Below are 26,887 nucleotides of genomic sequence, written 5' to 3'. Positions count from 1 at the left end.
TCATCTATTTCTATATTATCATAAATTATTTTATTTTTATAATAGACCATAATGTAAAATTAATGTAAAACCTGTACAGAATATTCATACTGTTGGTTTCCAACTATAAAGTTGTGTTTTATAACACCCTGCAATGCATAGAAATTCAGGATCATATGTAATTATTGTTATAATATATTATATTGTTATCATATGTTATGTAGGTGCTGACATTTTATTTTAAGAAACATGTTTTCAAGGAATATGCTTTTCAAATCCACTCATAAATTTTCTTTATATTAATTTCTCTGTTTTGTGTCAATAATTTTTATGTTGGTAAGTATTTTTTTTTTATTAACATTAATGTAAATATGAATTAAATAAAAATATTTTTAATGTGTATTTAATAGTGGCAATACATTCTTGTTATATGAATCTTTCCCTTTATAAGGGTTCTAAAGTTACGTTTTAACTTTAGGAGCAAGAACATAGTTATAGCTGTAAGCCAAGTGTACTGCTCGAGAATCTTCCCTGTTTCTGCACAGTTTGCTTTTCTTGTACATTACATTATACTCTCTCTCCTTTTCTGTTTAGCTTCCGCAATCATCATAAGATATTACTTCAGAGAATGAATGAAGATGATATGTATGAATGTAAATGAAGTGTAGTCTTGTACAGTCTCAGGTCGACATCATCTTTTTAAAATATTTTGAACTAGTTTCTGCATCTGTTTTTCTCACCTTGACGATTCTGCTCCATTGTCTTACATGCTACCCATTTGTGTGAAGGTGTACAGTAGCATGGTTTGCTTTGTTTACTGTGAAACAGTTTTTAGTTTGTGTTTCATGTATGTAAAACTCTTTTAGAATCAAACAACATTTGTAATTTTGATATGAAACTGCATCAGCTTGAATATGGCCTACCAAAAATAGATGAAACTAATTTAAACTATATTTTGAAAATGATTGCAAATTATTTATAGAAATCTAGTACGTTAGTCCTCGGCTATTAGAAGTATGTTAGAGAAAAAAAACTATTGCATGTAACATAATCAAATTCAAAAGAAGTCTTCTACATCATAAAAATTTTAAAACTGAGAAGTGGAAGTGTCTTGCTTAGACAAATATGTAATTATCTTTACTACAAATTGGAGGAACATCTCTGAAATATTATAAAAAAGATTTTCAGTTTATCCTTGACCTTTCAATAAGAAATGCTATGATTCTGCATTTTAAACCAGAATAAAGTGCTTTAAAATTATACAGACTGGCATTTATTGCTAAATTTCATTGGTAGGAGACTTTCATCTGAGGAAATACTAATTCATTTATTAGGACAATACTTTCTGTCTTGTATACCATTCACAGAAAAGAAAAGACAAATTTGACCAGAGAATCACAACAGCAAAAAAAGAAAAAAGAATCTTCATAAAAATGTAGAGTTTTGATGTCCTTTGCTTTAGACATATCAAATGGTAAAAAATCATTAGTACTAACTATGTAAAGTTATGATAGTACTAACTATCATTAGCCTATTACTTAGGCTTCTAAAGATAAACTTCTTGCATATACTTGTTTAATTTAATACATATGAATATATTTATTAATACTTGGGAACTTGAATGACCATAATCAAAAGCAAAATTGCTAATTAGCAATTTCAAACAAATGATGGTAGAAAATCACCAAAATAAGTAAGTTTAAAAATAATTAATTTCCCATTTATGATTATAAAAACATTCTCTCACTGATGGATGAAATTTTAATATAATTTACCAATAGAAAGTTTAAAATGAAAACAAGGATAATTACATTTTGCTTCAGCTAGGTTTTTATTGTATTTTTAGGTACATTTAAAATAAATTTTATTGTAAATTATTTAAAGTAACATTCATTTTAAACTTAGTTTATATAAATTTTTACAATTTTCAAATTCTATTTTATAAGTTATTAAAAAAAAAGTATAGTCAAAAGTTTTGATAAAGAAACTTCATAATAAAATGAGTTGTAGATTAAATACTACATCACATTTTAACATAAGATTATTGTAGAAAGAAAACATGTTATATGTAGTAGAAAAAGTTCCTATAAGTAAATGTATGGAAACACTTTTTTACCATCTGTTTTCCATTTTACCTTTTTAAAAAAAAATTACATGTGTAGAACAGAATGTGTTATTTTATTGAAATTTGGTATTTTTATTAAATCAATATTCTCTACAAAATATATAAACATAGGGAATCTATGTTGTTATTCTCAAAATGATCAAAATGCTATTTTGGTCATTTTACTGACCAAAATTCTGTTTTAATATTAAAATTTAATATTTTATTCAAAAAATATTAATTTTTTTAATATTAATTTTTCACTCCATGTTTGCTTAAGAACTACTTGCATTAATTGTGGTATGTAATTGTATATTTACTTAAAATTTTAAACATTTATTGTGAACAAATGACGTCCTTTTTTCAAACTGTTCTTCGAACAACGGTTTTATTATGCAAAATGTTGCTGTGAGTTTATTCCTAGATTATAAAATAATTTCATTTATGTTGATAAGTTATTTGAATTTTCATAAAGTTCTGCATGAACCAGTTATATATATATATATATATATATCTGATTCATGCACAATGGTGCTTGTGCACATTTATCAATTAATGTCAGACCATTCCTGAGCAATTATTTTCTTAAAAAATGGGTAATCCACTTTCCTGGTCTCTCTATATTTAAAACTATTGAATTTATATATATTGGGATATTTGAAGAGAATGGTGAATGCCACACCAAGCATTCCAGATTGAGAGTTAGGATTATTAATTGTCATCAACAAACTATAGAATAATACCTGGAATATTTGAACACATGAGTTTTAATGATCAGACTGGCTGAATGGAATTTTTTAAGACAATGATTGATTTGTTGATGTGAAAAATGACATTTTTGAAAGCTCTACATTTAATTTTTTTCACTATTAATTTTGTTTTTTAGTAATAATTAGATTTTTATTGTGTAAATTGTTTTTGTCAAATATTACCAATTTAGTCAAATTTGAGTAGTATCAAGTAATTGAGTGGTGTTAACATTATCGTCAAACATTGGAGGAGATAAAAATTGAAAATATTTTGTAATTTAAGAATAGATAGATCGCAATATTTTGCCTTGTAAGTCAGCTATTTGAAGTTCATTTGAAAAAAAAAATAAGTGTCATTTTGTTCTCTATGAAACTCTTAAACTTTTGGCCAGATAAAAAATACTGAATTCTAGTAGTTCTTGAGCTATCATGAAGTTAAAAAATTACGATTGCCACCATTTTGAAATTAATCAACATAAATTCTTTTATGTTTTATTCATTTTGTTAAGAATAGATTTTCAAAAACGAATGCTAAATTTCATTAAAATAGTTAAATGTGTTCTAGACATATAAATTTCTATTTTAAAAACATGTCTCCAAGCCTTATGTTTATAACATCTTAACATCCTTTTTCTTGTAATTTTATTAAATAAACACTATATAAATACTGGGTGATCTTTTTTTATACACTCTACATCTAATATGTTCACAGGATTTTTTAAATGTTGAATTTTTTTTTGAAATTCAGTAATCTGCAATATTTTTTTTCATTTGCAGGTTCAATCAAAAAAGCAAAATCATTATTTTTTACTCATCAAGCTGTTCAAAGAGATGTTGAAAAAGAACCAATGATTAAGTCTGAAAGAATAAAAGTAATCTTTAGTACATTAGGTCACTTTAATTGTAGATATTTTAGTTTTGACTATTATTAGTTGTTTTTATTTTATATTTCATATGTAGCTTTATTTTAACTGATATGATAATGAAAGGTTGCTCTATACATTTGTTCATGATTATTTTGAGAGCCACTATTATCAGAATGAAAGTTCATTCTATCATGAAAAATTCATGATAGAACTTTCTTCCAGATGAATCCAAATATCTATAAAAAGATATAAGAATAATTTTTTCACTTAAAAGTAAAGACTTCAATAAAAAGTTGAAATGACATGATTTTTAAGTACAATCTGCCCTTTAAATTTTTTTTAAGAACATCTTTTGCCTGTTATGACAGCAGTTATTGTACATAAGCCTATGTTAAAGTAAATAAATAAAAATATTATGTGAAGTAAACAAAATTATAATTTTACAAAATTCTTTTTTAACAGCTGAATATAGCTACTTATGTGACCAGATGAAGTAGACCTAGTAGTGTTTTCAACAATAGTTTAATAGTGTAAATGGCAATGAAAGCTAACTGGTGTTACAAAAAGGATGCAACCCTAAGATTTAGAAGTCACACAAAGGTAAATTTTATTTCTCCCTACATATCAGTTGGCAACACTACACTGAAGGTTAGTAGCTTCTATTAGTTGAAATGTCCTTCTTATGCACTAATGCTATACCAGTATAAATTCGTCTCCATTGTGATAATTATGTTGTTTTCCAAGGACAAATATGTGTTTATTTTTGAGATTTATTACGCGTATAAATCTACAACGAATAAAAGTGAGTTTCATTTAAAATTTCCCAGTTCTTCAGTTCCTAATAAGTCGACAGTATTGCATTTGATTAATAAATTTCATGAGACTGGGAGTGTACATGATTTTGAAAAACACAGGTCGATCGTCAATCTTAATAATAGAAGTTCTGGAGGTTGTGAAAGAGCATTTGACTCGCTCACCCAGAAATTCATCAGAAAGTTATCTTCACAGGCTGGGATTTCAATATCTATAGCTTTCTGAGCTACTAAAAAATTACTATTGCCTGCTTATCACGTCACTGTCATTTAAGAACTAAAAGAAGTAGACCACGAAAAACATTTATAGTATTGTCATTGGTTTCATTCTCTTGTTGATGACAACAGTTTTGAAATTTTGAATCATGGTTTCACTTCTATGGCTATATTAACAGCCAAAATTGTCCAATATGGAGCACTGAAAATTCTCACGCATTTCATGAATGACCATTACATGCATGTAAAATTGGTGTTTGGTGTGCAATCTCTTGGTGTCGTGTAACAGGACCTTTATTTTTTGTCAAATCTATTGATAATGTGGGTTATTGCAACTTAATCAAACTGTTTATTGCCATATTAGATTTATACGAACAAGAATATTGGTTCCACCAGGATAACACAACATGCCATACTGCTAATGAAATGCTGGAAATGTTAAGAAAGTTTTTGGCCATCATTTGATAGCAAAAGGGTTATGGCCTCCAAGATCCCCAGATCTTACACCAGCAGGCCTTTTCCTTCAGGAGTATTTAAAAAATGTAGTTTTTAAAAACAATCCTCATACACTTGACGAATTGAAGGCTAACATTGAAAGTGTGATTTCAAACATTACGAAAAGTGGCTCTAAATGTTATGAAACATGTATGAACCTGCATTGGGATCACAGGAAATCATTTTGAACATCTATTGTAAAGTTATTAAAGATAATTTGAATAGTGTTGTATAAGTATTTTATTAACATTAATATTTTTGTAATAACTTCACGTCAAACAAAGGGGTTGTGTCCTTTTTGAAATTCAGTAATAAGGCTTAATGGCTGAGAAGAATCTGTTGTTTACAACTGAAAGACAGCATAACCAGTATAGAAATAGTTATGAAAGTTGGAGGACTGTTTCCCATTCTAATTTCTGAGTGTTAGAGTTAGATGGTTTACTGATATTTTGTATCAGTAAAAACGGATAACCTTAAAATAGCACTTTATTCTCAGAAAAATTAGGCAGGACCTGTTCTGTATTGTGAATTGACATTAGTTGTTAACCTCTTAAAATACCTTTTTTATTTTTTTAGGGTTTGATCTTATGACCTGTTTCATCCCATGAAACCTTACTCTTTGTTGCTAGACTATTAAAAATAAAATGATGTCATCCATCTGATCTAAATGGCTTATCAATTTCCTTTAACATCACTTTATCTTATCATACTGCTAGTCCACATTCAACTCTTAACAAATGTTTTAGTTTTTTTAGACAATTTTTTTATAATCCCTTCCTAATCTTCTAAGGAAACATATTTCAGCAGCCTCTGTCTGAGTTCTTATTGGGAAATAGATATTTTTCTTACTTTATGTTCATGCAGTAAAAAAATTAAGAAAAATATTGAACTTAGGGGTGATATGATGACCAGAATCATCACAGGGTGTCTTCCCTTACAGGTGTCGAGATAGAAGACAAAAATGTTACCATTCAGTCATAGAGTTTGGTGTTTCATTCTATGACTCTCCCTTTCTGTTAATAAAACAATCACTATTGGTATTAAACACTGCTTGTCCTTTCAATGACCTGAACTACGGATTCATATACAATAAATAATACATATAAAATAATACATTGTTAATTGACTCTTCTTAAGTGAAGTACTTTCATTATGCATTTTTACTCCATTCCATTAGTAAAAATTAAAAAAATATATATATTTCATTGAAGAATAATTACTTTCATCCCATAATAACTGGTATTTTAGATAGTTATAGGTTTAGATTTAACTCTTGACTTTATTCAGAATCAGAAATTTGGGATGGTATTAAAAAAAAGTATGTATATAAAATCATCTGGAACAACAGACTGAACTATTATGGAAATTGAAAGGCATAAAGAATGGATAAAAAGAAGTTAAGAATATTTTGGATGCAATTTCCTTGTATGCTTTTTAATTTTATTTTTAGCTAATAACTGTAACAACCTTAAAAAGTTGTGAAAAATCCTTATTGAACAATAAAGTTGATTTTGTAATTGTTGGTAGAGCTACTGGTCAATTTATTGTAAATCCAATTCTTATTGCTAGTAGAAAGTCAGATTTTTTTGTTGTGGTTTCAACTGGAAATCTTATGTAGATCTTCAAAACTCAGAAAATTATTTTTCATACTTGTTTTGTACGAATGCTCTAAATATGAGTTGATGCACATGGAGGCTATTCTCTCTGATTGGAATGTCATATGTGCCATTAACATCAATGGCATCCTGACTGAGGCAAGAACAAGGCTTAGAAGATACCTTTTGCCAAGGGTTTGAAGATGACCTCAAGTAAAGCTCATAAGCGCGTGGTGACCAAAACTTCCACATGGAGAGTGTCTTCCTCTATGGAGTCAGGTTCCCCCTAAATAAATGAGTATTTAATGAATAATTAATTATTAAATATATTTTTAAAAATTATGAAAATAAATTTTAATAAATATCTCCATATATTTTTTTTGAAACAAATGTTTCAGAAAAAAAGAAGATTTGTAACACAAAAGAAACAGGAAAAATTTGACAATAAACAGCCAGTATATTCTGAAACAAGCACTATACAAGGTTATAGTTCATCTACTGAATAAACCAGGTGTATGATTCACATTTACAATGATTTCACATTTTATTTTGTATGTAAGGTCTGAAGGGAAGAAGTAAACAGATTTCGCTGCAAAAATTGCACTTACTTCTTTATTGTATGTAGTCATCCATTCTGAAGAAACAATATATAAAATCTGCTGATAAAAATACTCACTGATAGTGAGTATTCACTGATAGTTATCTGAGAAATGAACCTATATATAAAGAAAAGTGTGTATATGTGTGTGCACACAATTTATTTAACTATTGAAATATTATTTTACAGAAGTACTGTAATAAAATACAGTGTAGTTTCTGTATATAATTTCCTGTTAAGATTAATTGAAAATTAGTCATACTTAGGAAAATATGTCTGTTGGAAATTCTCACACTAAAGCAATAATTTAAACAACTGAAAATTACTATTATTAAGAGTAATTGTGAATAAAAAAGTAAATCAATTCAGTGTTACCAGTTTTAATATGGTAGTCTTACCACCCTTGAATTTCACATTCTTACATTTATGGAAGCATGTGTTGTATAACAAATAAATACTAGTTGAGTTGATCTGCTTCTATATCATAGTTTGTTCTTCTATTTTAAGAACAAATTATATAAATGAGAAAAATAAATGTTTAACAAGTTTATTACTGTTATTAGAGCTATTGTATTTTTATGAAAATGGCATAAAAAGATATAACTGTTTATGTATTTTATTATTATTTTTATAATTATATTAAAATAATAAATATTTTTAAAAAGACAATAGCTATTTATCCTTTCTGTTTCTTTGGTAAGTTATACATTTACATTCTTTGGTACATGTGCTGTTTAAACAAAATAAGAAGTCAGTATAATGTTAATTTATAAATATAATTTTTGAATAATATACAATGTAATGATGAAAAATTTTTAAATATGTGTAATAGAATTTAATGTATGAAAATACATTTAAATAGAGTCTTTATTAGGAGAATCACGGCCATACTTTTAACAGAAACATCTACAAATAGTAACAATAGATACACTTTCATAAAACCATAGTTTGCATATTGTTTTTTCCTGTATGGTAGCCATTGCTCAACTGACAATCATTTCATCACACCAGCATGTTCATTCAAGGTCATCAGTAAACTCTTGTACCTACACTAACTAATGTTTGAAAAAATCAATGCTCACTACATAATTTTTCCATTTTTTATTAACCCCCTAAAATGCGGTGAGTAATTTATGTTCAGTCTGTATATTGTTTTACCAGTTATATGTTTCATCTGTAATGTTTGCGGTTATGCTGCTTGTATTTAGAATATGCTCAAACACTACCTTTCAGTACAATTTAGTATATTTTTGGAATGGGCTAACAAATGATAGTGAAGCAATCAGCAATTGATTTGTTGTACTTCACAACAAATCTTTGTATTTAAACAGTATATAGGTTCTTCAATATATTTTTCTGAATGTTCCTATAAGTTATATCTTTTCTTTACACAGTCAGTGTACTAGCACAGTTAAAGTATAAAAATAGTCTACTTACAATTTACATCTGCACTGAAGAAGAGGATCCATAAGATTCACTTCAACTTCTTGAAGGAGAGAACCACTTTTTTTCAGAGTATTTTTTTTTTTATAGCACATTTTTCAATATAAGAGGTGAAGTCATCTTTAGTACACAACTTAAAATTTTCCTGTCATATTTGTGCCTTTTTCCATTCATACAGTGGGAAATATACTGATATATATATATATATGTTATATATATACTATAACATAATGCTGCCTTAGGTGCAGTGGTTACATAAATTCATAACTGTTAACTGGAAGTAAACGAATCTTTAAGTATTTTTTTCAAAAAGTTTATAATGGCTAGATTTTGACAAGCATAATCAGGTCATTCTTCATTTTTGGAGAAATCAACCATACTCAACAATGAATAAAATTTATTTCTAGATATGCTAGAGCTTTGTTGGTTGAGTTTCAATTAACCACACAACTCAGGAATGGTCGACCTGAGCCTGTACAAGACTACACTTCACTAACATTCATACATATCATACTCACTCATCCTCTGAAGTAATACCTTATGGTGGTTCCAGAGGCTAAACAGAAAAAGAGAGATATGCGCTAGCTTTCTTTCAACAGTTAATATGACTGCAAGAATACATAAATAAGTCTTTTTTTTAATGGTTACTTTTTAACAATTCCTATTCACAAAAGGAGACTAAAATATGTTTTGATTTTTTCAAGGTTTGTATCATATTTCTTAATTGTAAATACAATGTTCATTTATGAACTTTCATTCTTTTGAATAGGATTTTGTCTTACAATACATAGAAAAATCAAACAATTCATCTCAAGAACATTAATAAGATCTTGTATTGTGACATATTAGATGAAAAATTTATCAGAATACTAATTACATCACTCCATTTTTTGAGCGCTGACAAACAGATTAATAGCATTGCTGTTCAGTATCTTCAGCAGGAATAGTGAATTTAGAGTATGATAATTCAGATCAAGGCTGGCAAGTTAATGATATCCTGAATCTCATTTTCCATTGTTTGCACTGAAGGATGATTAGAACTATTTTCATCATTTTTAGGAGGTTAGATTTCAGTAGAAATCGAAAAAATACTTTATAATGATCCCAGTTTGGATCATCAAAGTTACAATCATTAAATCACCCATGAGTTAAGAATATTCAAAAAATATATATATAATATGAATTTAAAAAAAATTTATTCATCTGTGAAATGTGACATATTTATGTAAAAATGATAATTTTTGCTTATTATAAGAAAGTGCTTAATAAAACTAACTAATAATGAAAAGTACAAAATAAAGCAATACTGGTTTATGTACAAAATATGAATTAAGCATCTATTTAATGCATGCTGTACACTTGGACTATGGTAAACTTCTGTCTGTCGAAATGTTGTATGTATGAGTTAATATTAAAAAAAAAAAACTCTTGTTTCCAAAATTGTTACACACAGGAAGTAAATTATTTGAAAATTCAGAAGTCAATAAAGTTAGGTTTCATGAAATGTAAACTTAATATTCATGTTCAAGTTTATCATTTTTTATTTATAACAAAGCTTTATAGCTTAATTTATCATAATTATTTCTAAGACAAATAAGATTTAAATAATCAATGGATGAAGCTGTTATTTGATGAAAATCCATCACAACAAAAGAAAATAAAATATGTTATTTGATTTTCAAAACATTATTTTAAAAAAAATCACAACAGTTGTTTTGGTTCACAGTACCTTCCTCAGGTGTTACAAACCAAAACAGTTGTGTTTTTTTATTTCTCTGTAAAAATCACATCCAAAAAAATTATAATGAAATTGTAAACTGTAAGGTAAGAGTCTCGCAGATATCATTTCTTCTCCTCAAAAAACAAAAATTTCTGTAATATGAATAAAACTGTTTTTAACAAAACAATACTGATATCAAAAAAGGTAAGACACTACATTTCTGTTATCAAAATCTGTTATTAATTTAGAATTTTCTTTAAAAAAAAAAAAATACATGTTAAATATATGCAGTAGACAATAGATATACAATAATAGATAATACAAAAGTTTAGGAGTTCCATATAAAAGCAAAAAAATAAAAATTTGTTACAAAACTCTTACTGGCCTGATTTTATTTACTAATCAACAAATAATCATAAGAATTGTATTATTTCTGTAAATGTGATATGTATTACATATAAATGAAATCGGCCAGTAAGAGTTTTGTAACACATTTTTAATTTTTTGGCTTATACGGAATGCCTAAACATTGTTTATTATCTTTTATTGAGTACCTATTTTATCTATTACATATATTTAACAATATTTTTTTTTTAAAGAAAATTCTAAATTAATAACAGATTTTGATAATAGAAATTAGTATCGTACCATTTTTGATATCAGTATTGTTTTGTTAAAAACAGTTTTATTTATATTACAGAAATTTTTGTTTTTTGAGTGCAAGAAATGGTATCTGCAATACTCTTACCGTACGGTTTACAATTTCATTGTAATTTTTTTGGATATCACTATATTTTGTTAGATTATTCTTTTATTTTTTTATGATTGTTATCTTAGGGATTTATTATTAGAATTTACTGCCTTAAAACAAACAAATTGAATTTCACACCCAATATTTTTTTTGTTGATAGTCATCATTCACTTCATACCAAATTTTTCCGTTTTTAACAAAACTAGTATAATGTCCTTACAAATCGGTGTGATGTAATATTGCACTTATTACTTTGTAAGTGTAACCCTCGATTTTTATCGTTAAATTCGATTTTACCAATCGGATTTATTTCTGTTTTGTTTAGTCTTTTAATAAGTATAATCTCTTGTAAACTAATACTTTAATTTTTTTTAAAGAAGTGATGGGAGTTAAAAAAATTATTTCATTTTCAGTACTTTCATTTACATAACAGCATTTTAATTAAAAAAGCTGTAGTATATTTTCCTTTAAATTTTATTATTTCAAGTACATTATCAAGTTTTTGTACGCTACCTAGAACTAACAAGTACTGCTATCTAGAGGCGCGATTCGTAAAGGTACATTAAAAAAATGAATAAAATGGCATATTCGAGTCCCGCGGTTCATCAAATGGAAAGAAAACGTTGTCTAACAAAATTCGAGGTAGTTTTTGAAAGTATTCTTTATTACTAATCTAATTGAACTGAATTATGTTTTCACGCCTATCTTTTTCCACCCATTTTCATTCACTGTTAGGCTAGGTTATGTTTATAACAGTAAACGTATTTGGTTGACTTCGTAGACTCCTACCGACGAAGTTCTAAGGAACTCCGTGATAACGTAGTTATTTTCTTTTAAAATAAGATTTAATCACTTTAATACTTTATTCAGTCCACCAGTTTATTCAGTAGAATGATCATTATTTGTAATTTAACCGATTTTATTTTGAATAAATTATTATGTAAGATATCACATTAGTTATGTTTATGTGAAAAAAATTATTGTCTCACCTTTCTGCAGACTATAATAATCAGTACAGCAATTGGGAGGAAAATTCTTCATCAATAATGTATTATTCATTTTTAACAATTTTATTGAAACTACGATAGGTTATCTCTAAAGTAAAGATTGTTTCATTGTAAAAAAAATTATTCTGAAAACTTTATAAATTTTTTTATTTCTCTTTAACTACATACCTTACACTACTTCTCTATTTAATCGCCACATGAATTAAGACATTTATCGAACGATACGTCAGCCTCAATATATTCTCATCGTATTCTTCCCCCGCCAATCCACTTAGCTACTGATAACAGCATTTTCATGTTCATCGTCACCCGCGAATTGCTTACCTAAAATTTGCTTCCCAAAAATTCTTTTAATCTCCAAAACAAATGGTAATCAGAAGGAGCTAAATCCGGACTACATGGCGGGTGATCGTAAATTCCCATCCAAATGCTCTCAGTAAATCACCTGCTGTCGGACCCGCAACATGTGAACGTGGATTATCGTGCAGCAGGACGACGCTGATTTTTCATGGCGCGCCGTAGCTTACGTAGAGTTTCGCAGTAGGCTTCTGCATTTATAGTCGTTCCACATGGCATGAAATCAATCAGCAGTATGCCAAATCGATCCCAAAAGACTGTGGCCATCAGTTTGCGTCCAAATGGCTGTGGCTTGACCTTTGTTGGCCTGGTTGATGATTGAGGATGACGCCATTCACTTGACTGCCGTTTTCTCTCTGGCGAAATCCATGTTTCATCGCCGGTAACATTTGAATTAAGGAACTCATCTCCTTTTTTTGTGTAGCGCTTCAAAAATTCCAAAGTAGATCCCATTCGGATTTTTGTGTGATGTTCCGGCACCCAACATGCACAAACCTTTCTCTGAAGACTAAACGGTCATGAACAACGATAACAGCTTCAAACATCAGGAAAAAGAAGGGCCAAGTCGTAAATCGTTGAGCGACGATCTTTTCTGACTTTACCATCGACAAGTACTTTACGCTTCAACAAGTACTTGGTGATTATCGAAGGCCTCCCCGAACGTTCTTCATCATACACATTAATTCTGTTATTTCTAAACTTTCACACTATTTTTAGACGTTTCTTTCATTCATTGCATTACATTATCAACTGCCTATGAATTTTAGTCGGCTTAACGTTTTGATGGTTTAAAAACGTATGACTCCACGTATTTCACAGTCGGCAACAACATCGATTTTCCTATTCATTTTATAACGTAATAACTCACGTAATCAAAGGTACTACAACGCGACAACAATGCAGTGTGTACATTGCTAGCGTGGCCATGAACAACACAAGTTCTCCAACCTTAAAGAGAGAAATTTCCCATCGGTCTTTACATTAGAGATATCCCTTGTAGATCAATATTTTGGCACTTTTCAAGAAGATGCCCGCAGCCGATCTGTAGTGTTGTAGTTGTTGTAGATGACCCCACTGAAGGGAAATAATAAACAAATTAAAATTATAATCTAACTTTATGTAATAAATAAATATAATTATAAATATAATCTAACCAAATTTAATCAACGCTCGCTTTGCTCGCTAACCTTGGCTAGCAAACGTAGGTTAAGTTTGGTCGATTATATTTTACTTTTATATTTATTTATTATACGATTCACCTTCAATTTACGCGGGTGTTATGTTCCCGAAAATTTAGGCGTATAATGAAATCGCGTAAATTTTTTCTCCATTTAATGCAGAAATACAGGTTAGGTTCTTGTTAGGTTACACAGTAAATGATATACGTAAATTACTGCACTCAAAAAATACTGTATTCTATTTTACTATTTTATTATTACAGTATCATTGTATTATTTTAGTGCTATTGCAGTACAATGTATGTATTTAAAAAGAAGAAAATATGTACTATTTATTTATTCTCTCCTTTCAGTGGCACCATCTAATAACTAACTACAATGACAACTGATTAACTACAGATTGGCTGCGGGCATCTTTTTGAAAAGTACCAATATTTTTTCATCTTCTAACAGAAAAATAGGCCATATTGACATTTTCACAAGTAAAAGTTAATATTCCCATGTATAAATCAAAAGAAATTACTCTCTGCAATCATTATTAGTTTATTTTATGATAATTGATTAAAATCTGGCAACAAATAATAATTTCAAGGTAGTAGGCTTCAAAATCAAGAATGTTCAATTTGTTAGTTGATCTGCTTAATTAATAAACAATGTGAAAATAAAAATGTTACCCATTTACTTCATTAGGTCATGAAATAATTTTTAATGCATTTCAGTCTATCATAGCAAGTGGAGATCGTAAATCTATGTTTTTGTTAAACTTTTCCATTTATGTGAACAGTATGATTGCCCATACTCAACAAATCAAAAATTTTAGTCTCAGTTTTTTCATCCAGCATTTTAACTTGTAATTTGAATTTCTGGAAAGATGGGATTTTTTTGCAGTATTTGATTGCAAATAAAATTGTTTTATTGCATCTTAGATTATTTTCATTTTGTACAGTCAAAAATTACTTTTTAGTGATTATGAAGAATAATTTTTATCCAGTAATTTAATATTCAAATTTCAGTGAATTTTCGTATATATTTACATTATTCATATTCATCGTATTACAAGATAACTTTTAAAGTACTTCTAAACAGGAAAATTGATATAAAACTTTTATGGAACATCAGCACGGGTTAAGACACACTAGTTAGTAAAATATTGTATTTGAATTTCCCTCAATTTTTATGTGCAAATTGCCAACGTTAGAACACTGATGAAATTTCCAATTAAGCATTATTATGTTTTATATTCATTATGGATATTTTTACAATTTTTAAAGTAATCCTTTTAAACGATTTTATTATGTAGTTTCGTTTAGTAAGATTATAATTAGAATTTGAGTAACTTACTTAAATAAATTAAATGTTGGTTTAAAACTTAAAAATTTGACGTATAAAATACTAAACAAATTTTATTTGAAATGATTGTTGACTGTTAACTTAAAAACTATAAATCGAGATATGAGAGGAAAATATATAACCTTGTTTTGTTTTGCCTGTTAGCACTATATCTTGACTAACTTAGTTGGCTGACAAAATGGCGCTCGTACGTTTGGTGGTGTACAGTGGACTACTTGGAACTTGTGATATTTGCCTGTATTAATACGTTATTATTGAGTTTCCAGTGCTGTAATTTTCTGATAGTGATTAGTCTTAATTTTCTAACTGAATAATAAAAGTTTATTGAGTTTTAGTTAGCGTTATAAAGAATACTTAACGTACCTTCTTTCCCACCTGAGGAATGTTTTGTATATTAAGATTTACATGTTGCAAACCGTTTGACCGATACTCATGATCGTACTGTCTTGAATGTCTGAGAATGTGGCGATAATGTACAGTTGATATTTCTCGTTGATGTTGTGATATGTTTAAAGTACTTTAAAAGTAAATATTAAGTGGTGTTTATGAACAGTCAACCTTACCTAGCCTTATGTCTGGCCACAGGCTGTTTAGGTTGGATTCACGCTTTCCGGCTGTTTATTGGCCTCTTGTAAGGCTTATTTCTGCTGGTGGTTGATAATTGTTATAGGTCTACGGTACCTTTATAGCAGGATAGGGAAAGTATGGCCTTTAATGAGGTATGTTCGTTTTTATTTATATTTTAGGTTAGTCTTAGTGTTTCTTGTTTTTTTTTTATCTTTGTCTTCATACTAGTATACGAGTACATCATACTGTAATTACTTATTATTTTTATTACAGTATTTTATTTCTCTGATAGAATGAATTTTAATTTATTGTGTATTTTTAAGTAATTTTTATCCTTATCATTAAAATATATTTATTTATACCACTTTTTAATTTCGCAAATAAAAAATCGAACTGCCATTTAAGAAGTGTAAGTTGGTTTAAAGTAGTGTATCAGTTTGTTATGATTATATGTTATGAATTTGTGTTGCTTCATTGTTAAAGGAGTAGAAACTTCACATCTTATCAGTTGGTTTTCCTTGAGCCAGTTTGTAATCTTTACATTACCTAAATGAATGAGGAGAAATGGTTATCTTATTGTGATAAGAGCAGTAAGATGCCATTTCTTGAGATTGATTCTCTGACCTGTTTTATGAATTTTAAAAGCTTTAATGTAAATGTTTTTTCCATGTTTAAATTTTAAAAAATAATCAGATTAATTTCATTAGTTTTTGTTTTTCAGTTTTCTTTAACCGATAAAATTAATTTGGAAGTAGGTTATGTGATGTGCATTCTATATTAAGTTTAATAACTTGAACTTTAATTTAACCTATTGGTACTTAGACTGTTCATTTTTCTAGTAAGTACATATCTTATTTCATCGGCTTTGACAGCTAATGTTGTGGAATTTTGACATCTTCAGTTATTTTTTTTGTTATTTAGATTATTAATATTAAAATGTGGATCTGCTATCAATAAATTTGATAACACTTAAATATACAAAAGTAAAAGTACTTGTGTTAAAGATAAAAAGTTAATTTAGGAGTCTCATAAAGAGTGATGGTAAAGCTATTTAATAATTTGTTGTTATTTTTAATAATTGATTAATAACAATTAAAGTTGTTGAGTTGATCAGCTCCCTTATCATAAACTTATTTGGTTGGCTGATTCTAACTTTTATAGTGCCACTGCAGCCATTGCTTTTCTGATATGTATGAATCTTAGTTGTCATGCCTCTGGTGTTAGCAGTAAATTGGCAAACCACATTATCTGATTTTTAAGTCATTGTTATTGTCTACTTTTCTCTATTTATCATTTATTAGGAAAAAGTAGAATCTAGTAGTATACGACATACAAACTCATGACAGCCAATCAAATCTCCTAGTACCATGATTGGTACTACTGTGTTACTAAAAGTAAAGATATACTATTTTTAACAAAAATTAAGAGTTGTGTCAAAATACTAGGCTACTACTAGTCTACCTTAGTTTCTTTCATTTCTCTAGTAATAAAAAGATAATTTATCTTATAGTACAATTAGAACATTATAAAATTGCCTTTAAATTTCTATTTAAAACAGAAAATGTAGGTTTATATATATATATTTATTTATTTATAAAAGCTTCTAACTCATTATACTACTTAGTGTAATTAATCTGGGATAACTACCATAATGTTGTAATCTCTCTTCTTGATGACTGCTTTCAAACTATATAATTCAAACTCCTTTGGTTTAATTATTATTTTACTTTCTTATAGTTGTTATTCATTTACTTAAGTTTTATGATGAAATTTATTAAAATTCTAAACAAATATTAATTTAATAGTGTAGGTTTACAAATCTGGAACATTTTTTGTTTGAAAAGTGGCAACATCAGTTACTTTGTTTACTAATTTGCATTTTATTTTTATTTATTGTTGAGTACTTTAATGACTGTTTCTTTGATAATGAAATACTATTAGAAATTATGATTTGAAATATCTTGCTATTGTTATATGAATATTAATAAATTGTACCATTGAAATGTAGATTTATATGTTATGTTTAAGGAAGAAAGATATTATTTATTGTCTTCCTTAAATGTTTGCTTGTTATTGTTATCTGTGTTTGATTCATGAAAATATAATCCCAATACTATTATTATATTTTACAGTAATTGTATATATATATATATATATATACATATACATTGTTTGTTTACTTTGTTATGAAATATTTTAATGCAGCAAATATTGTAAAAATAGAAAAAGCAGCACATTAGTAGAGTAATGATGGTTCACACTTAATGCATTATTTCAGTAACACTGTACTGTGATGAAATCTTTATCAAGGGCATTGTCAATATGAGCTTTATCTTTTGAGTATGTGTATTTTAAATGCTAAAACGTAACAATTTTTATGATAAACCTTTACTATGACTACATTTTTATGACTGGTAGTAAAATTTCATCAATTTTTATGCAAAAATTTAATTTTAAATAAATACTTAATTAAACTATATTTATCAGTTACCATTGCTTAATTAGTTTACGTTAGATTGTCACTTTTTAAATATGTTTTTTCTTTAATGTTTGTGATACTGACATGTTACCAATTACAGTTACCAATTATTGACATGTTACCAATTACTCTTGCCATGTATTTCTGGTGAATGAATTAGTGAAAGCATTTTATATTTTTTTCTTTATTGTACGATTATATGTGATCCAACTGTAACAGATGTTGCTAGGCGAGTCAGTTACTCTTTGTTTGTACTCACATTAGAGAGGACAGGCATGAAGTGCTTAGCAGGCATTACTCAACAAAGTCTTTTTTACTAATACCACAAATACCAGCACTTGCTATTTGGTGTTGTGGTTAGGCTTTTTTTTATGACTGTTTAATTGTTGACAAGATTATGACATTTTTCTTCATTCCATTATGTAACATCTATTCATCCCATCTTCCTAATTAAGTACATGATAGCATGTTTGCGATTATAATAATAAAAGAAAAGTTCTAAGTGTTTCAAATGCTTATCATAGATCCAGTGGGATTCTGACCTAAACACCCAGAATTTCATAGTACAGAAAGGGATCAAGGATAAGAGAAAGTGTTAAGCAGTAAGAAAGGTTTGATATACCAGTGAAACAAGATAACTAAATATATCCAAAGAAATGTTCAAGGCTCCTCTGAAATTACTTTCCTTCAGACATTAAAATATGAAAACTGGCTTAAAAAATCCTTAAGGAATTTCAAATTTATTATCAAGATTGCCATTGCCTAGTTTAGAGTTATCTATATTTACAAACTACTTAGCTGAGTCTTCCCCTGGAGTCTTAAGTAGATTACCCCTTTTGGGTAAGTTGCTCTTTGATAATAGTTTCATTAAGTTTTATGTAGATTTTCCGTTTGGTATAGGAAAGAGAAACAGCACTTTGTATAATGATTACTATTTCTGTTAAGTGAGTTCTCTAATTACTTCACTGCAAATATATATTCCTTCAGGTTTGTTAATATTGTCTTTATATTTTACGTTTAATTTTTGCAACACTTCGTTTGACTTAATGGACAACATGGTTGTAATTAATGTACATGTTTGTGTCACTTGAATGTCATGCTTTTAAACTTACCACAGTTGTAATATTTAAAAAAAAATCCAAACTATATATAAATATTATGAAAATAATTAATGACAAGTAAATATATTACAAAAATCAGTTTAAATGAATTTACAGATAACAGTTTTGTAATCAGTGATTTTCATATAGTAAATATTAGTAGAAATATGGCAGTCATTTTACTAATTATTTTTAAAAGGTAGCTTGAATATTTAATTTATAGGAATTTTTAAAAAAATTGTATATATTGAAATATTATTTATTAACTGTTGCAAAAATATTTAACTTATTTGTTTTAAATATTCTGTTGATAACTTTGCTAGCACTTGTGAAACTACTAAGAGAAAGGTGTGCAGTGAAAGAGTTATGTATGTAATTAAAACAAGGGAAATAGTTCACATCCATGACAATCTGGCAAAAAGTTTTTTGTTCTTTTATAAAAGTTTAAAATTAGAAGCACCTTGCAATCCAGACTTTGTAGGACCACATTTGGTCCTTTCAAGAGATCCTTTCAGAACTAATTGTGAGCTCTTTTTTAAGTTTAGTTATGGATGACGTTGTTAATGGCAATTATTTATGGCAGTATAACATCAGACTTTTTATACTTTAACAAACAAAAACTGTATATATATTTTGAGAAAATCCAGTGGGATTTAAAAGTAGTTAGAGTTTATATTTGTATGTACGTAAATTCTAAATAATTTATAAAAAATCTAAACAAGAACATTCCCTATTTGATAAGATATAATTTCCAAATGAAAGCAAGTAGTATTATTCCTATATTACAAAACGTGGGTAGATATAAACTTGTTCGATTATGAAGATGTGTCAGAGTGATATAAATGGACAGCTAGCGTTCTTATTTATGGAGCTAATGGTTAAAGGCCTGGGTAAACCATATTTATTTTAATACTAATGTCTCCTTAAAAATGTTCTTGGAAATCCATAAACAACCTACAGGCACACTTATTACATAAACAAGGGGTGCAACTGCTTGTAGATCCTGAATAAGGACAGCTGCTTTACTAGACATCTGGAGACTTAGGTCCATCATGTGAATTGGCCAGTCAAAATTCAAAAAGCAAAAACATGTTTTCTGAAAATCTCTTTGAATTCTATTGCATGACTCCAGAATTTTGATGTTTGTATTCTAACTGAACTTTTTCACCAGACCTTTGTCTGGGATAACAGTTACTGATAAGTCGAGTGGGGTAGAAGGTTATAATCAAAAGTTTATTTTACTTGCTACATAAACAGTTTAATAATTTGGCAACAATAAAAACACTTGGACATGGATTTTTCATGTTGATTGCGGTTATATATCATGGGAATTTTAAGTAATTTTTTATTATTTATTTTACTAATTTTTTTTCAATGAATAAAACTTGTAGGATATAAAAAATATTATATATGGTGTATTTGCTAGTTACCATATACCAAACAGTTGCAGGCACAAATCCTTGCATGAATGATATAGCAGTTTCATCAATGGTAAACGTTCAACACCTAGTGTATTAAGAAGTATGAAGAGTTTAGTCATTCCCATTGTTTTCTTCGCAAGATCAGTGTACTGTAGCCGTATGTGTTAACCCACCGGGTTGGTCTAGTGGTGAACGCGTCTTCCCAAATCAGCTGATATGGAAGTCGAGAGTTCCAGCGTTCAAGTCCTAGTAAAGCCAGTTATTTTTACACAGATTTGAATACTAGATCGTGGATACCGGTGTTCTTTGGTGGTTGGGTTTCAATTAACCACACATCTCAGGAATGGTCGAACTGAGAATGTACAAGACTACACTTCATTTACACTCATACATATCATCTTCATTTATCCTCTTAAGAATTATCTAAGCGGTAGTTACCGGAGGCTAAACAGGAAAAAGAAAGCCCTAAGTGTTATTTTCACTAAGTTAACCTTCGGGACTGGTTATATTCAGTGAATAGTGTCCCTGTCAAGAGAAAGTTACTTGGACTGATGTCTTGCACCTCAGATACTTTACATGTATCTTTATAGCAAAGAGTGGAGCAGATACCATGAAGCAGTAATGGTATAATGTGTACTGCTTTCTGTTGAGAACCAATCAGGAATGATATTATGTATGGGTTTCTTTTCTTCAAGTTTCTCTAATTATTTTAAAAGAAAATCACCAATTATTAATTATTTTTCATTGTTGTGTTGCTTCCTTTTTTACACTTCTCCCTTTATTAGTATGTAAAATTTTATGACTATTTCAAAATTGGGGTTGTGTTGAAGTGCTTTCAGAGAATCTATGGATGCTGTTAATAGGTTGTAAGCACAGTTAAAAGCGTTTCATAAATATACAATTTTGTTTGTTAATTAACTATAAATATTGTAAAGACAAGTCAATTTTATATTATTATGATGGTTACTACATCGTAATTTTTTCAGATATAACGGGTTTAGATTTCACTTTAATCTGCAAACTGTTTTTTGTTTAAAAATTATGCAACTTTCACAAGTATTAACTACATATTAATTGTACTACACACAATTATTCTTGATGACTTTTTATTATAAATGCTAACCGTAACTTTTTTTAAAACAATTTGGTAAATATTATCATATTTAAATTATTATATAAAAATAGAAAAAGAATTGCTGCTGTTAGAAAAATTACACCCCGCTGATAATTTTTGTATCTTGAATTTTTTGAAGTATTTCCATAAATGCTAAAATTTTAGTTACCAAGTTTTGTGGGTTATATGTTTTTATTTATTTTACTTTACATCTAAGAAACAGTTTGAACTGTACGCATGTGTTCTTTTGGTAGTTTGCAGTAGGAGAATCAAATGGAATGTCAGTTCAAATCTCATTTAGGCTTGTTTTTTCTTATTCTTTGAAATTAATTTCTAATCGTAAAAAAACAGTGACAGAGAGATTTGTAATTGTTTAATTTGGTATCAGCCTGCAATTGCTGGAGTAAATGAATAAAATAAAAATACAAAATAAGTAAGCTCATAAGATGAAAAATAATCTCTGACTTTATCAGTGGGGATGAGTTATGTTTTATTTTATAGTTTATTTAATATAATGTACTATTTTATGTATTATTTTATTTTTCAAATATCCAAAATGTTAGCAATATCTTTATCAAGTATTCTAATTAACATTTTTTTGTAGACTGTACAGCTGTTTTCACTATTCATTGGTTTTAAAATAGTATAGAAACTTTCATTTTTGTGTAAATTTACATACTCATTTACATTAAACATTATTGATGTCTAATGTATAAGGAACATTTCTGTTATATTTATTTTAATATTATATTTTATAATTATGATAATTAATATTCTCTAGGATAGAGGTGGGTTGAATAACAATTACAAGTCATGTTAATCTACATATTTTGTAACATTGTTATTTTATGATTATGATTTGTATATTATCTTACTTCTGTTTTATGGAAAACCTGTATTTAGTTTATATTTTAACTAGTGCATTGCTGTAATTAAAAACACCTTGAATGTTCTTGATTTATTTTTCTTGAATAGTGTTTGCCCATGTGTGCATTTTACGTAATTGCATGTAATATAGTTTTAAGGTTTTATATATTTATTAGCACAGTGATTGTGATACATGCAAGCACTTTAATTATTATGAATCTAATAACATATTGTAGCTACATAACATGCATGTGGTATTGCTGTTATTTTGAATAATTTGCATGGTCCTACAAAGAGTTCAGTACCTCCTTACATACTTACGGCAACCTCCTTGTTAGGTGCGCTAAACTTGCTGTATGTTTTCTAAAATATTTCTGGGAGTTTCAAAGATAAAAAAACTTTTTCCCTACATACTCATTAAGAAATGAAGTTATGTTATTGCAAACTACAAAGAATATATATATATATATATATATATATTTAAAATAACTTCTACCATTTTGGCATCTACCAGGATTACATGAAATTGCTTCCCATCCTAGTTACAGGTAGCGGGTATAAAGTACATTTTTTCATACAAAATGCATATGTGTATTTATTATTTGCTGCTTTACACCTTTTTAATTTCATTGTTTGATATGGCTATACCTCACATAAAGTATGTTAGGATGTAATCTGTATAATTCATCAAAGTTTAGAAAGCTCATTGATTTGCTTGGTAGGGGTGGATTGCTGGACCAGGGGCTTGGCTTCTTGCTACTTACATTGTTCTGTCACAGTAGATAATCCCCTCTGCTAAAAGCAGTGCCTAGATTACTTGAGACATCTCTGGTTGAACTACGGTACGTCTATATGTTTACATTTTGCAAACTTTGATGATTAATACTAGTTATTAATGACTATCACTTTCATGAAAATAATGATTTTCATTATACAGAAATCCCACTGGTGAACAGAGTAAAGGTATTGATAGAAGTATTGAATGTGTTGAGTTTTAGTGGGCTTATCACATTATCGTTTATTTTGCTGAACTCACCGGGTTGGTCTAGTGGTGAACGCATCTTCCCCAAATCAGCTGATTTTGAAGTTGAGAGTTCTAAGGTTCAAATCATAGTAAAGGCAGTTACTTTTTTTACAGATTTGAATACTAAATCGTAGTACTGGTGTTTTTTGGTGGTTGGGTTACAATTAACCACACTTCTTAGGAATGGTCGAACTGAGACTGCACAAGACTACACTCATACATATCATCCTCTGAAGTAATACCTGAACGGTAATTCCCAGAGGCTAAACAGGAAAAGTATATTTTGCCGAGTGAAGCCCATAGGAAACCATTTAATTTATTGCTTTTTCCTTGTATGCTTGTGAGATCTTGTTCTTGAGTATTATGAAATTTTCAGAGGCGATTTGCCCTCTTCTGTTTGTTTCTAATATTTTCAGCTTTGGTATGTAATCTAATGTTCAAGCTGGTGTTCTTTTAGAAAAAATTCCTCTATTTTTCTTAACAAAAAGAAGTTATTATTAACAAGTAATAATGAAAGTTTGATTTTGCAGCCTAAGTAAATGCATGAAGTAATATATTTTCTAATCGCAGTATCATTAAAAAACATATATTATAATCCTTTTTTATAAATTATTTTCATGTTAATTTTTATTAAAGTTATAGAAAAGTGTTTTGCACCATAGCATATACAGTTTGAAACAATCTGTGTGGTTTTAAGTGCAAAAAGTTTTTTAGGAGTGTTCCAGACTATGCAGAAATGTCAAATTAAAAGGGAACATCTTACACGTGATCCATTTGTATTTTATCAAGGTATGCTTTAACGCGTATGTTTTGTCATAATTGGATTTTTTGTTGTTTTTTTTTTATACTAACATTCCGCCGTTTTATATACTAGTATTCCGCTCTAATTTTATTAGGAAAGAATAGTAGTTATTGATAAAAACCTACCTACCCCCTCTGCGTTTCTATAATTCTCAGTGTTTTAGGAATCGTGAGCTTTAAAAAGTTTTTATGAAGTTTTATGTATGTGCCTATATGACCGTTATGTAGCTTATGTTTGAGGAAGGTTATCATGAAATTTGATTTTGTTATATTTTTGAAAAATAAGTTGAGTAAGGAAGGGCTATATTTCAAAAGAGGTTTACTGATCATGATTGTTGAAAATATTACCGTTGAAGCATTTTTGAAAAAAATTATCTACCCTTCTACAAAAAACTTAATTTTTTTATAATATTTTCCTAGCTTGAGTGTTTCAGTGTGTTGACCTTTTTTTTCTTCTGAAACATTAACTAAAGCAACTGAAACATTATTATGAAAAGGTCTTTTTCTGATTGAATACTGCTCTTTGCCCTTGGAGTTGGAAACTGAAATGGTTTTCAACTAACTTAAACCAAGAAGTTTGGTAGCGGATCATATTTTATTTACATACTTTTTAAATGTGGTTTTCTTTTTATTTTTTTTAATTGAGGTGTTATCGTACTATGAAAAGTTTTCAAACTTATTCAAAAATTTAATGGAGCCTGATCACTAAAATTGGAATTCTATCTATATTGTAACTTTTAATTGTTTCTTCATATCAACTTGAAAATCTATTTTCTTCTTATATTTGCAAGTCATAATTTATAGATTAGGCATTAAAACCTAATGCCCAATAATAGGTGGGAATAATTTTTCTATATTTAATTCTTAGATTGAGAGTAATTTATTTTTCAGAAAAAAAAATTACGTTTTACAATTAATACCTTCGGAGTGATAACGTATATTAACGTAAGTTAGGATATTTATTATAATATCAAATAATTTTTATCAAATAATTTATTTAATAGCAAATAATTTTAGAACTTTTTTAATTTCTATTTTTTTTTTTTTTTCAGTTAAATTTAGAAAATAAGTAAAATCTAAGGCTAAAGTTTCAGCTTTATCATTAGAACAAAGGTTAAATTTTATAAACTCAATACAAATATGGAGAAACTACAGCAATTTTTTTTTTAATGAAAATATTTTTTGCGTTTGTTGTTTCTACCAGAATTTGTTATTTTTTGTCACAATTTTTTTTTTATTATTAGTGCAAGTTATATGGTTTAATAGTCATGCCTTTTTTTAATTGAAAAATTTTGTCCTTCTTATGAAAGTTTTGTTTTAATGAAACTATAGTATTATTTAAGTGAAAGACGCTTAGTAAAGTTAATCTGTATATTGACAGTGCATTTTTTTTTTATATTGTGAATGAATGGTTGAGGGTGATGTTATCTATTTAGCATATTCTCACATTAATCATCATAATGAGGACACCTTCACGTCGACCCCTTCTATTTTTACATTCATTCTTTTATTTCACGTATTCATTTTACTATTGTTGTCAGCCCCTTCTCTGCTTGATTCTCTATGCAGTAATGTTATGAAAAAGTTAACTGTTTCCTCTTTCCTATATATGTATGTATATATATATATATATATATATATATATATATATATATATATATATATATATTGTTCTGGTTTTGGGGTGGTAGGTGAAATTATATTTCTCTTTTGTTTGCTTAATTTGTCTAATTCTACTTCTGTACTTAATTTTACTTATAAAGGGATGTAAAGACTCCTTTTTCGATAATTTTAAAACTTTGTTAAAAGTGTTCGATACTTATACAAAAAAAAATTGTAGTTGAAACGCTTGACCTCGAAATCCAAATTTCGAAACGCAATTAATTACAGCTGTTTGGCGTACAAGTAGGAAAAATAGTACATTTCAAAATTTTCATATTTAAAGTAATTGCCTTTCTGTGACGATAGGAAATAAAATGGTTTTAAAAAATTAAATATTAGTAAGATTTCAAATGAAACAATTCTTTTAAAACATAAAAATTTCCGGCGCGCCCGTGCTTTTGTTGGGGGCGGGTGGGAGATACATTTTTTAGCAGCTAAAACAATGTAATTTCCGTTGCCATCATGGCATGGTGTGGTGAATATCATCAATTTGTAATTTAATTTCTTTTTCAAATATGATGGTTCTTTTGTAACAACGCAACGGTCATGTCGTAGGCATTTTGAGGTAGGTCGACGAGAAAGAGTTCCGATCATATTGATTTGGTTTGGCAATTTTAGTAAATCAGCCTCAG

General features: G+C 28.3%; 2 protein-coding genes across 4 annotated transcripts in view; both read left to right on the top strand.

The window, feature by feature from the left end:
• The window catches only part of LOC142320009 (uncharacterized), a 56,266-nt gene extending 48,262 nt beyond the window's left edge, over nt 1-8,004 (top strand). Inside the window, exons 11-12 of the mRNA XM_075357690.1 lie at nt 3,610-3,704; nt 7,215-8,004. Of these exons, the coding sequence (XP_075213805.1) occupies nt 3,610-3,704; nt 7,215-7,322 (203 nt within the window). The 3' untranslated portion in view covers nt 7,323-8,004. The remainder of the gene's footprint in view (nt 1-3,609; nt 3,705-7,214) is intronic.
• A 7,394-nt stretch (nt 8,005-15,398) lies between these two features.
• The window catches only part of GckIII (Germinal centre kinase III), a 477,720-nt gene continuing 466,231 nt past the window's right edge, over nt 15,399-26,887 (top strand). For all 3 annotated transcript variants that reach the window (XM_075356817.1, XM_075356820.1, XM_075356816.1), the window contains exon 1: nt 15,399-15,939. In XM_075356817.1, the coding sequence (XP_075212932.1) occupies nt 15,925-15,939 (15 nt within the window). In that variant the 5' untranslated portion in view covers nt 15,399-15,924. The remainder of the gene's footprint in view (nt 15,940-26,887) is intronic.

Source organism: Lycorma delicatula, chromosome 2, assembly GCF_047948215.1.
Source record: "Lycorma delicatula isolate Av1 chromosome 2, ASM4794821v1, whole genome shotgun sequence".
NCBI classification, from domain to species: Eukaryota; Metazoa; Arthropoda; class Insecta; order Hemiptera; family Fulgoridae; genus Lycorma; species Lycorma delicatula.
Note: the sequence above shows the minus strand (reverse complement) of the source record. Positions and strands in the feature narration are given on the sequence as shown.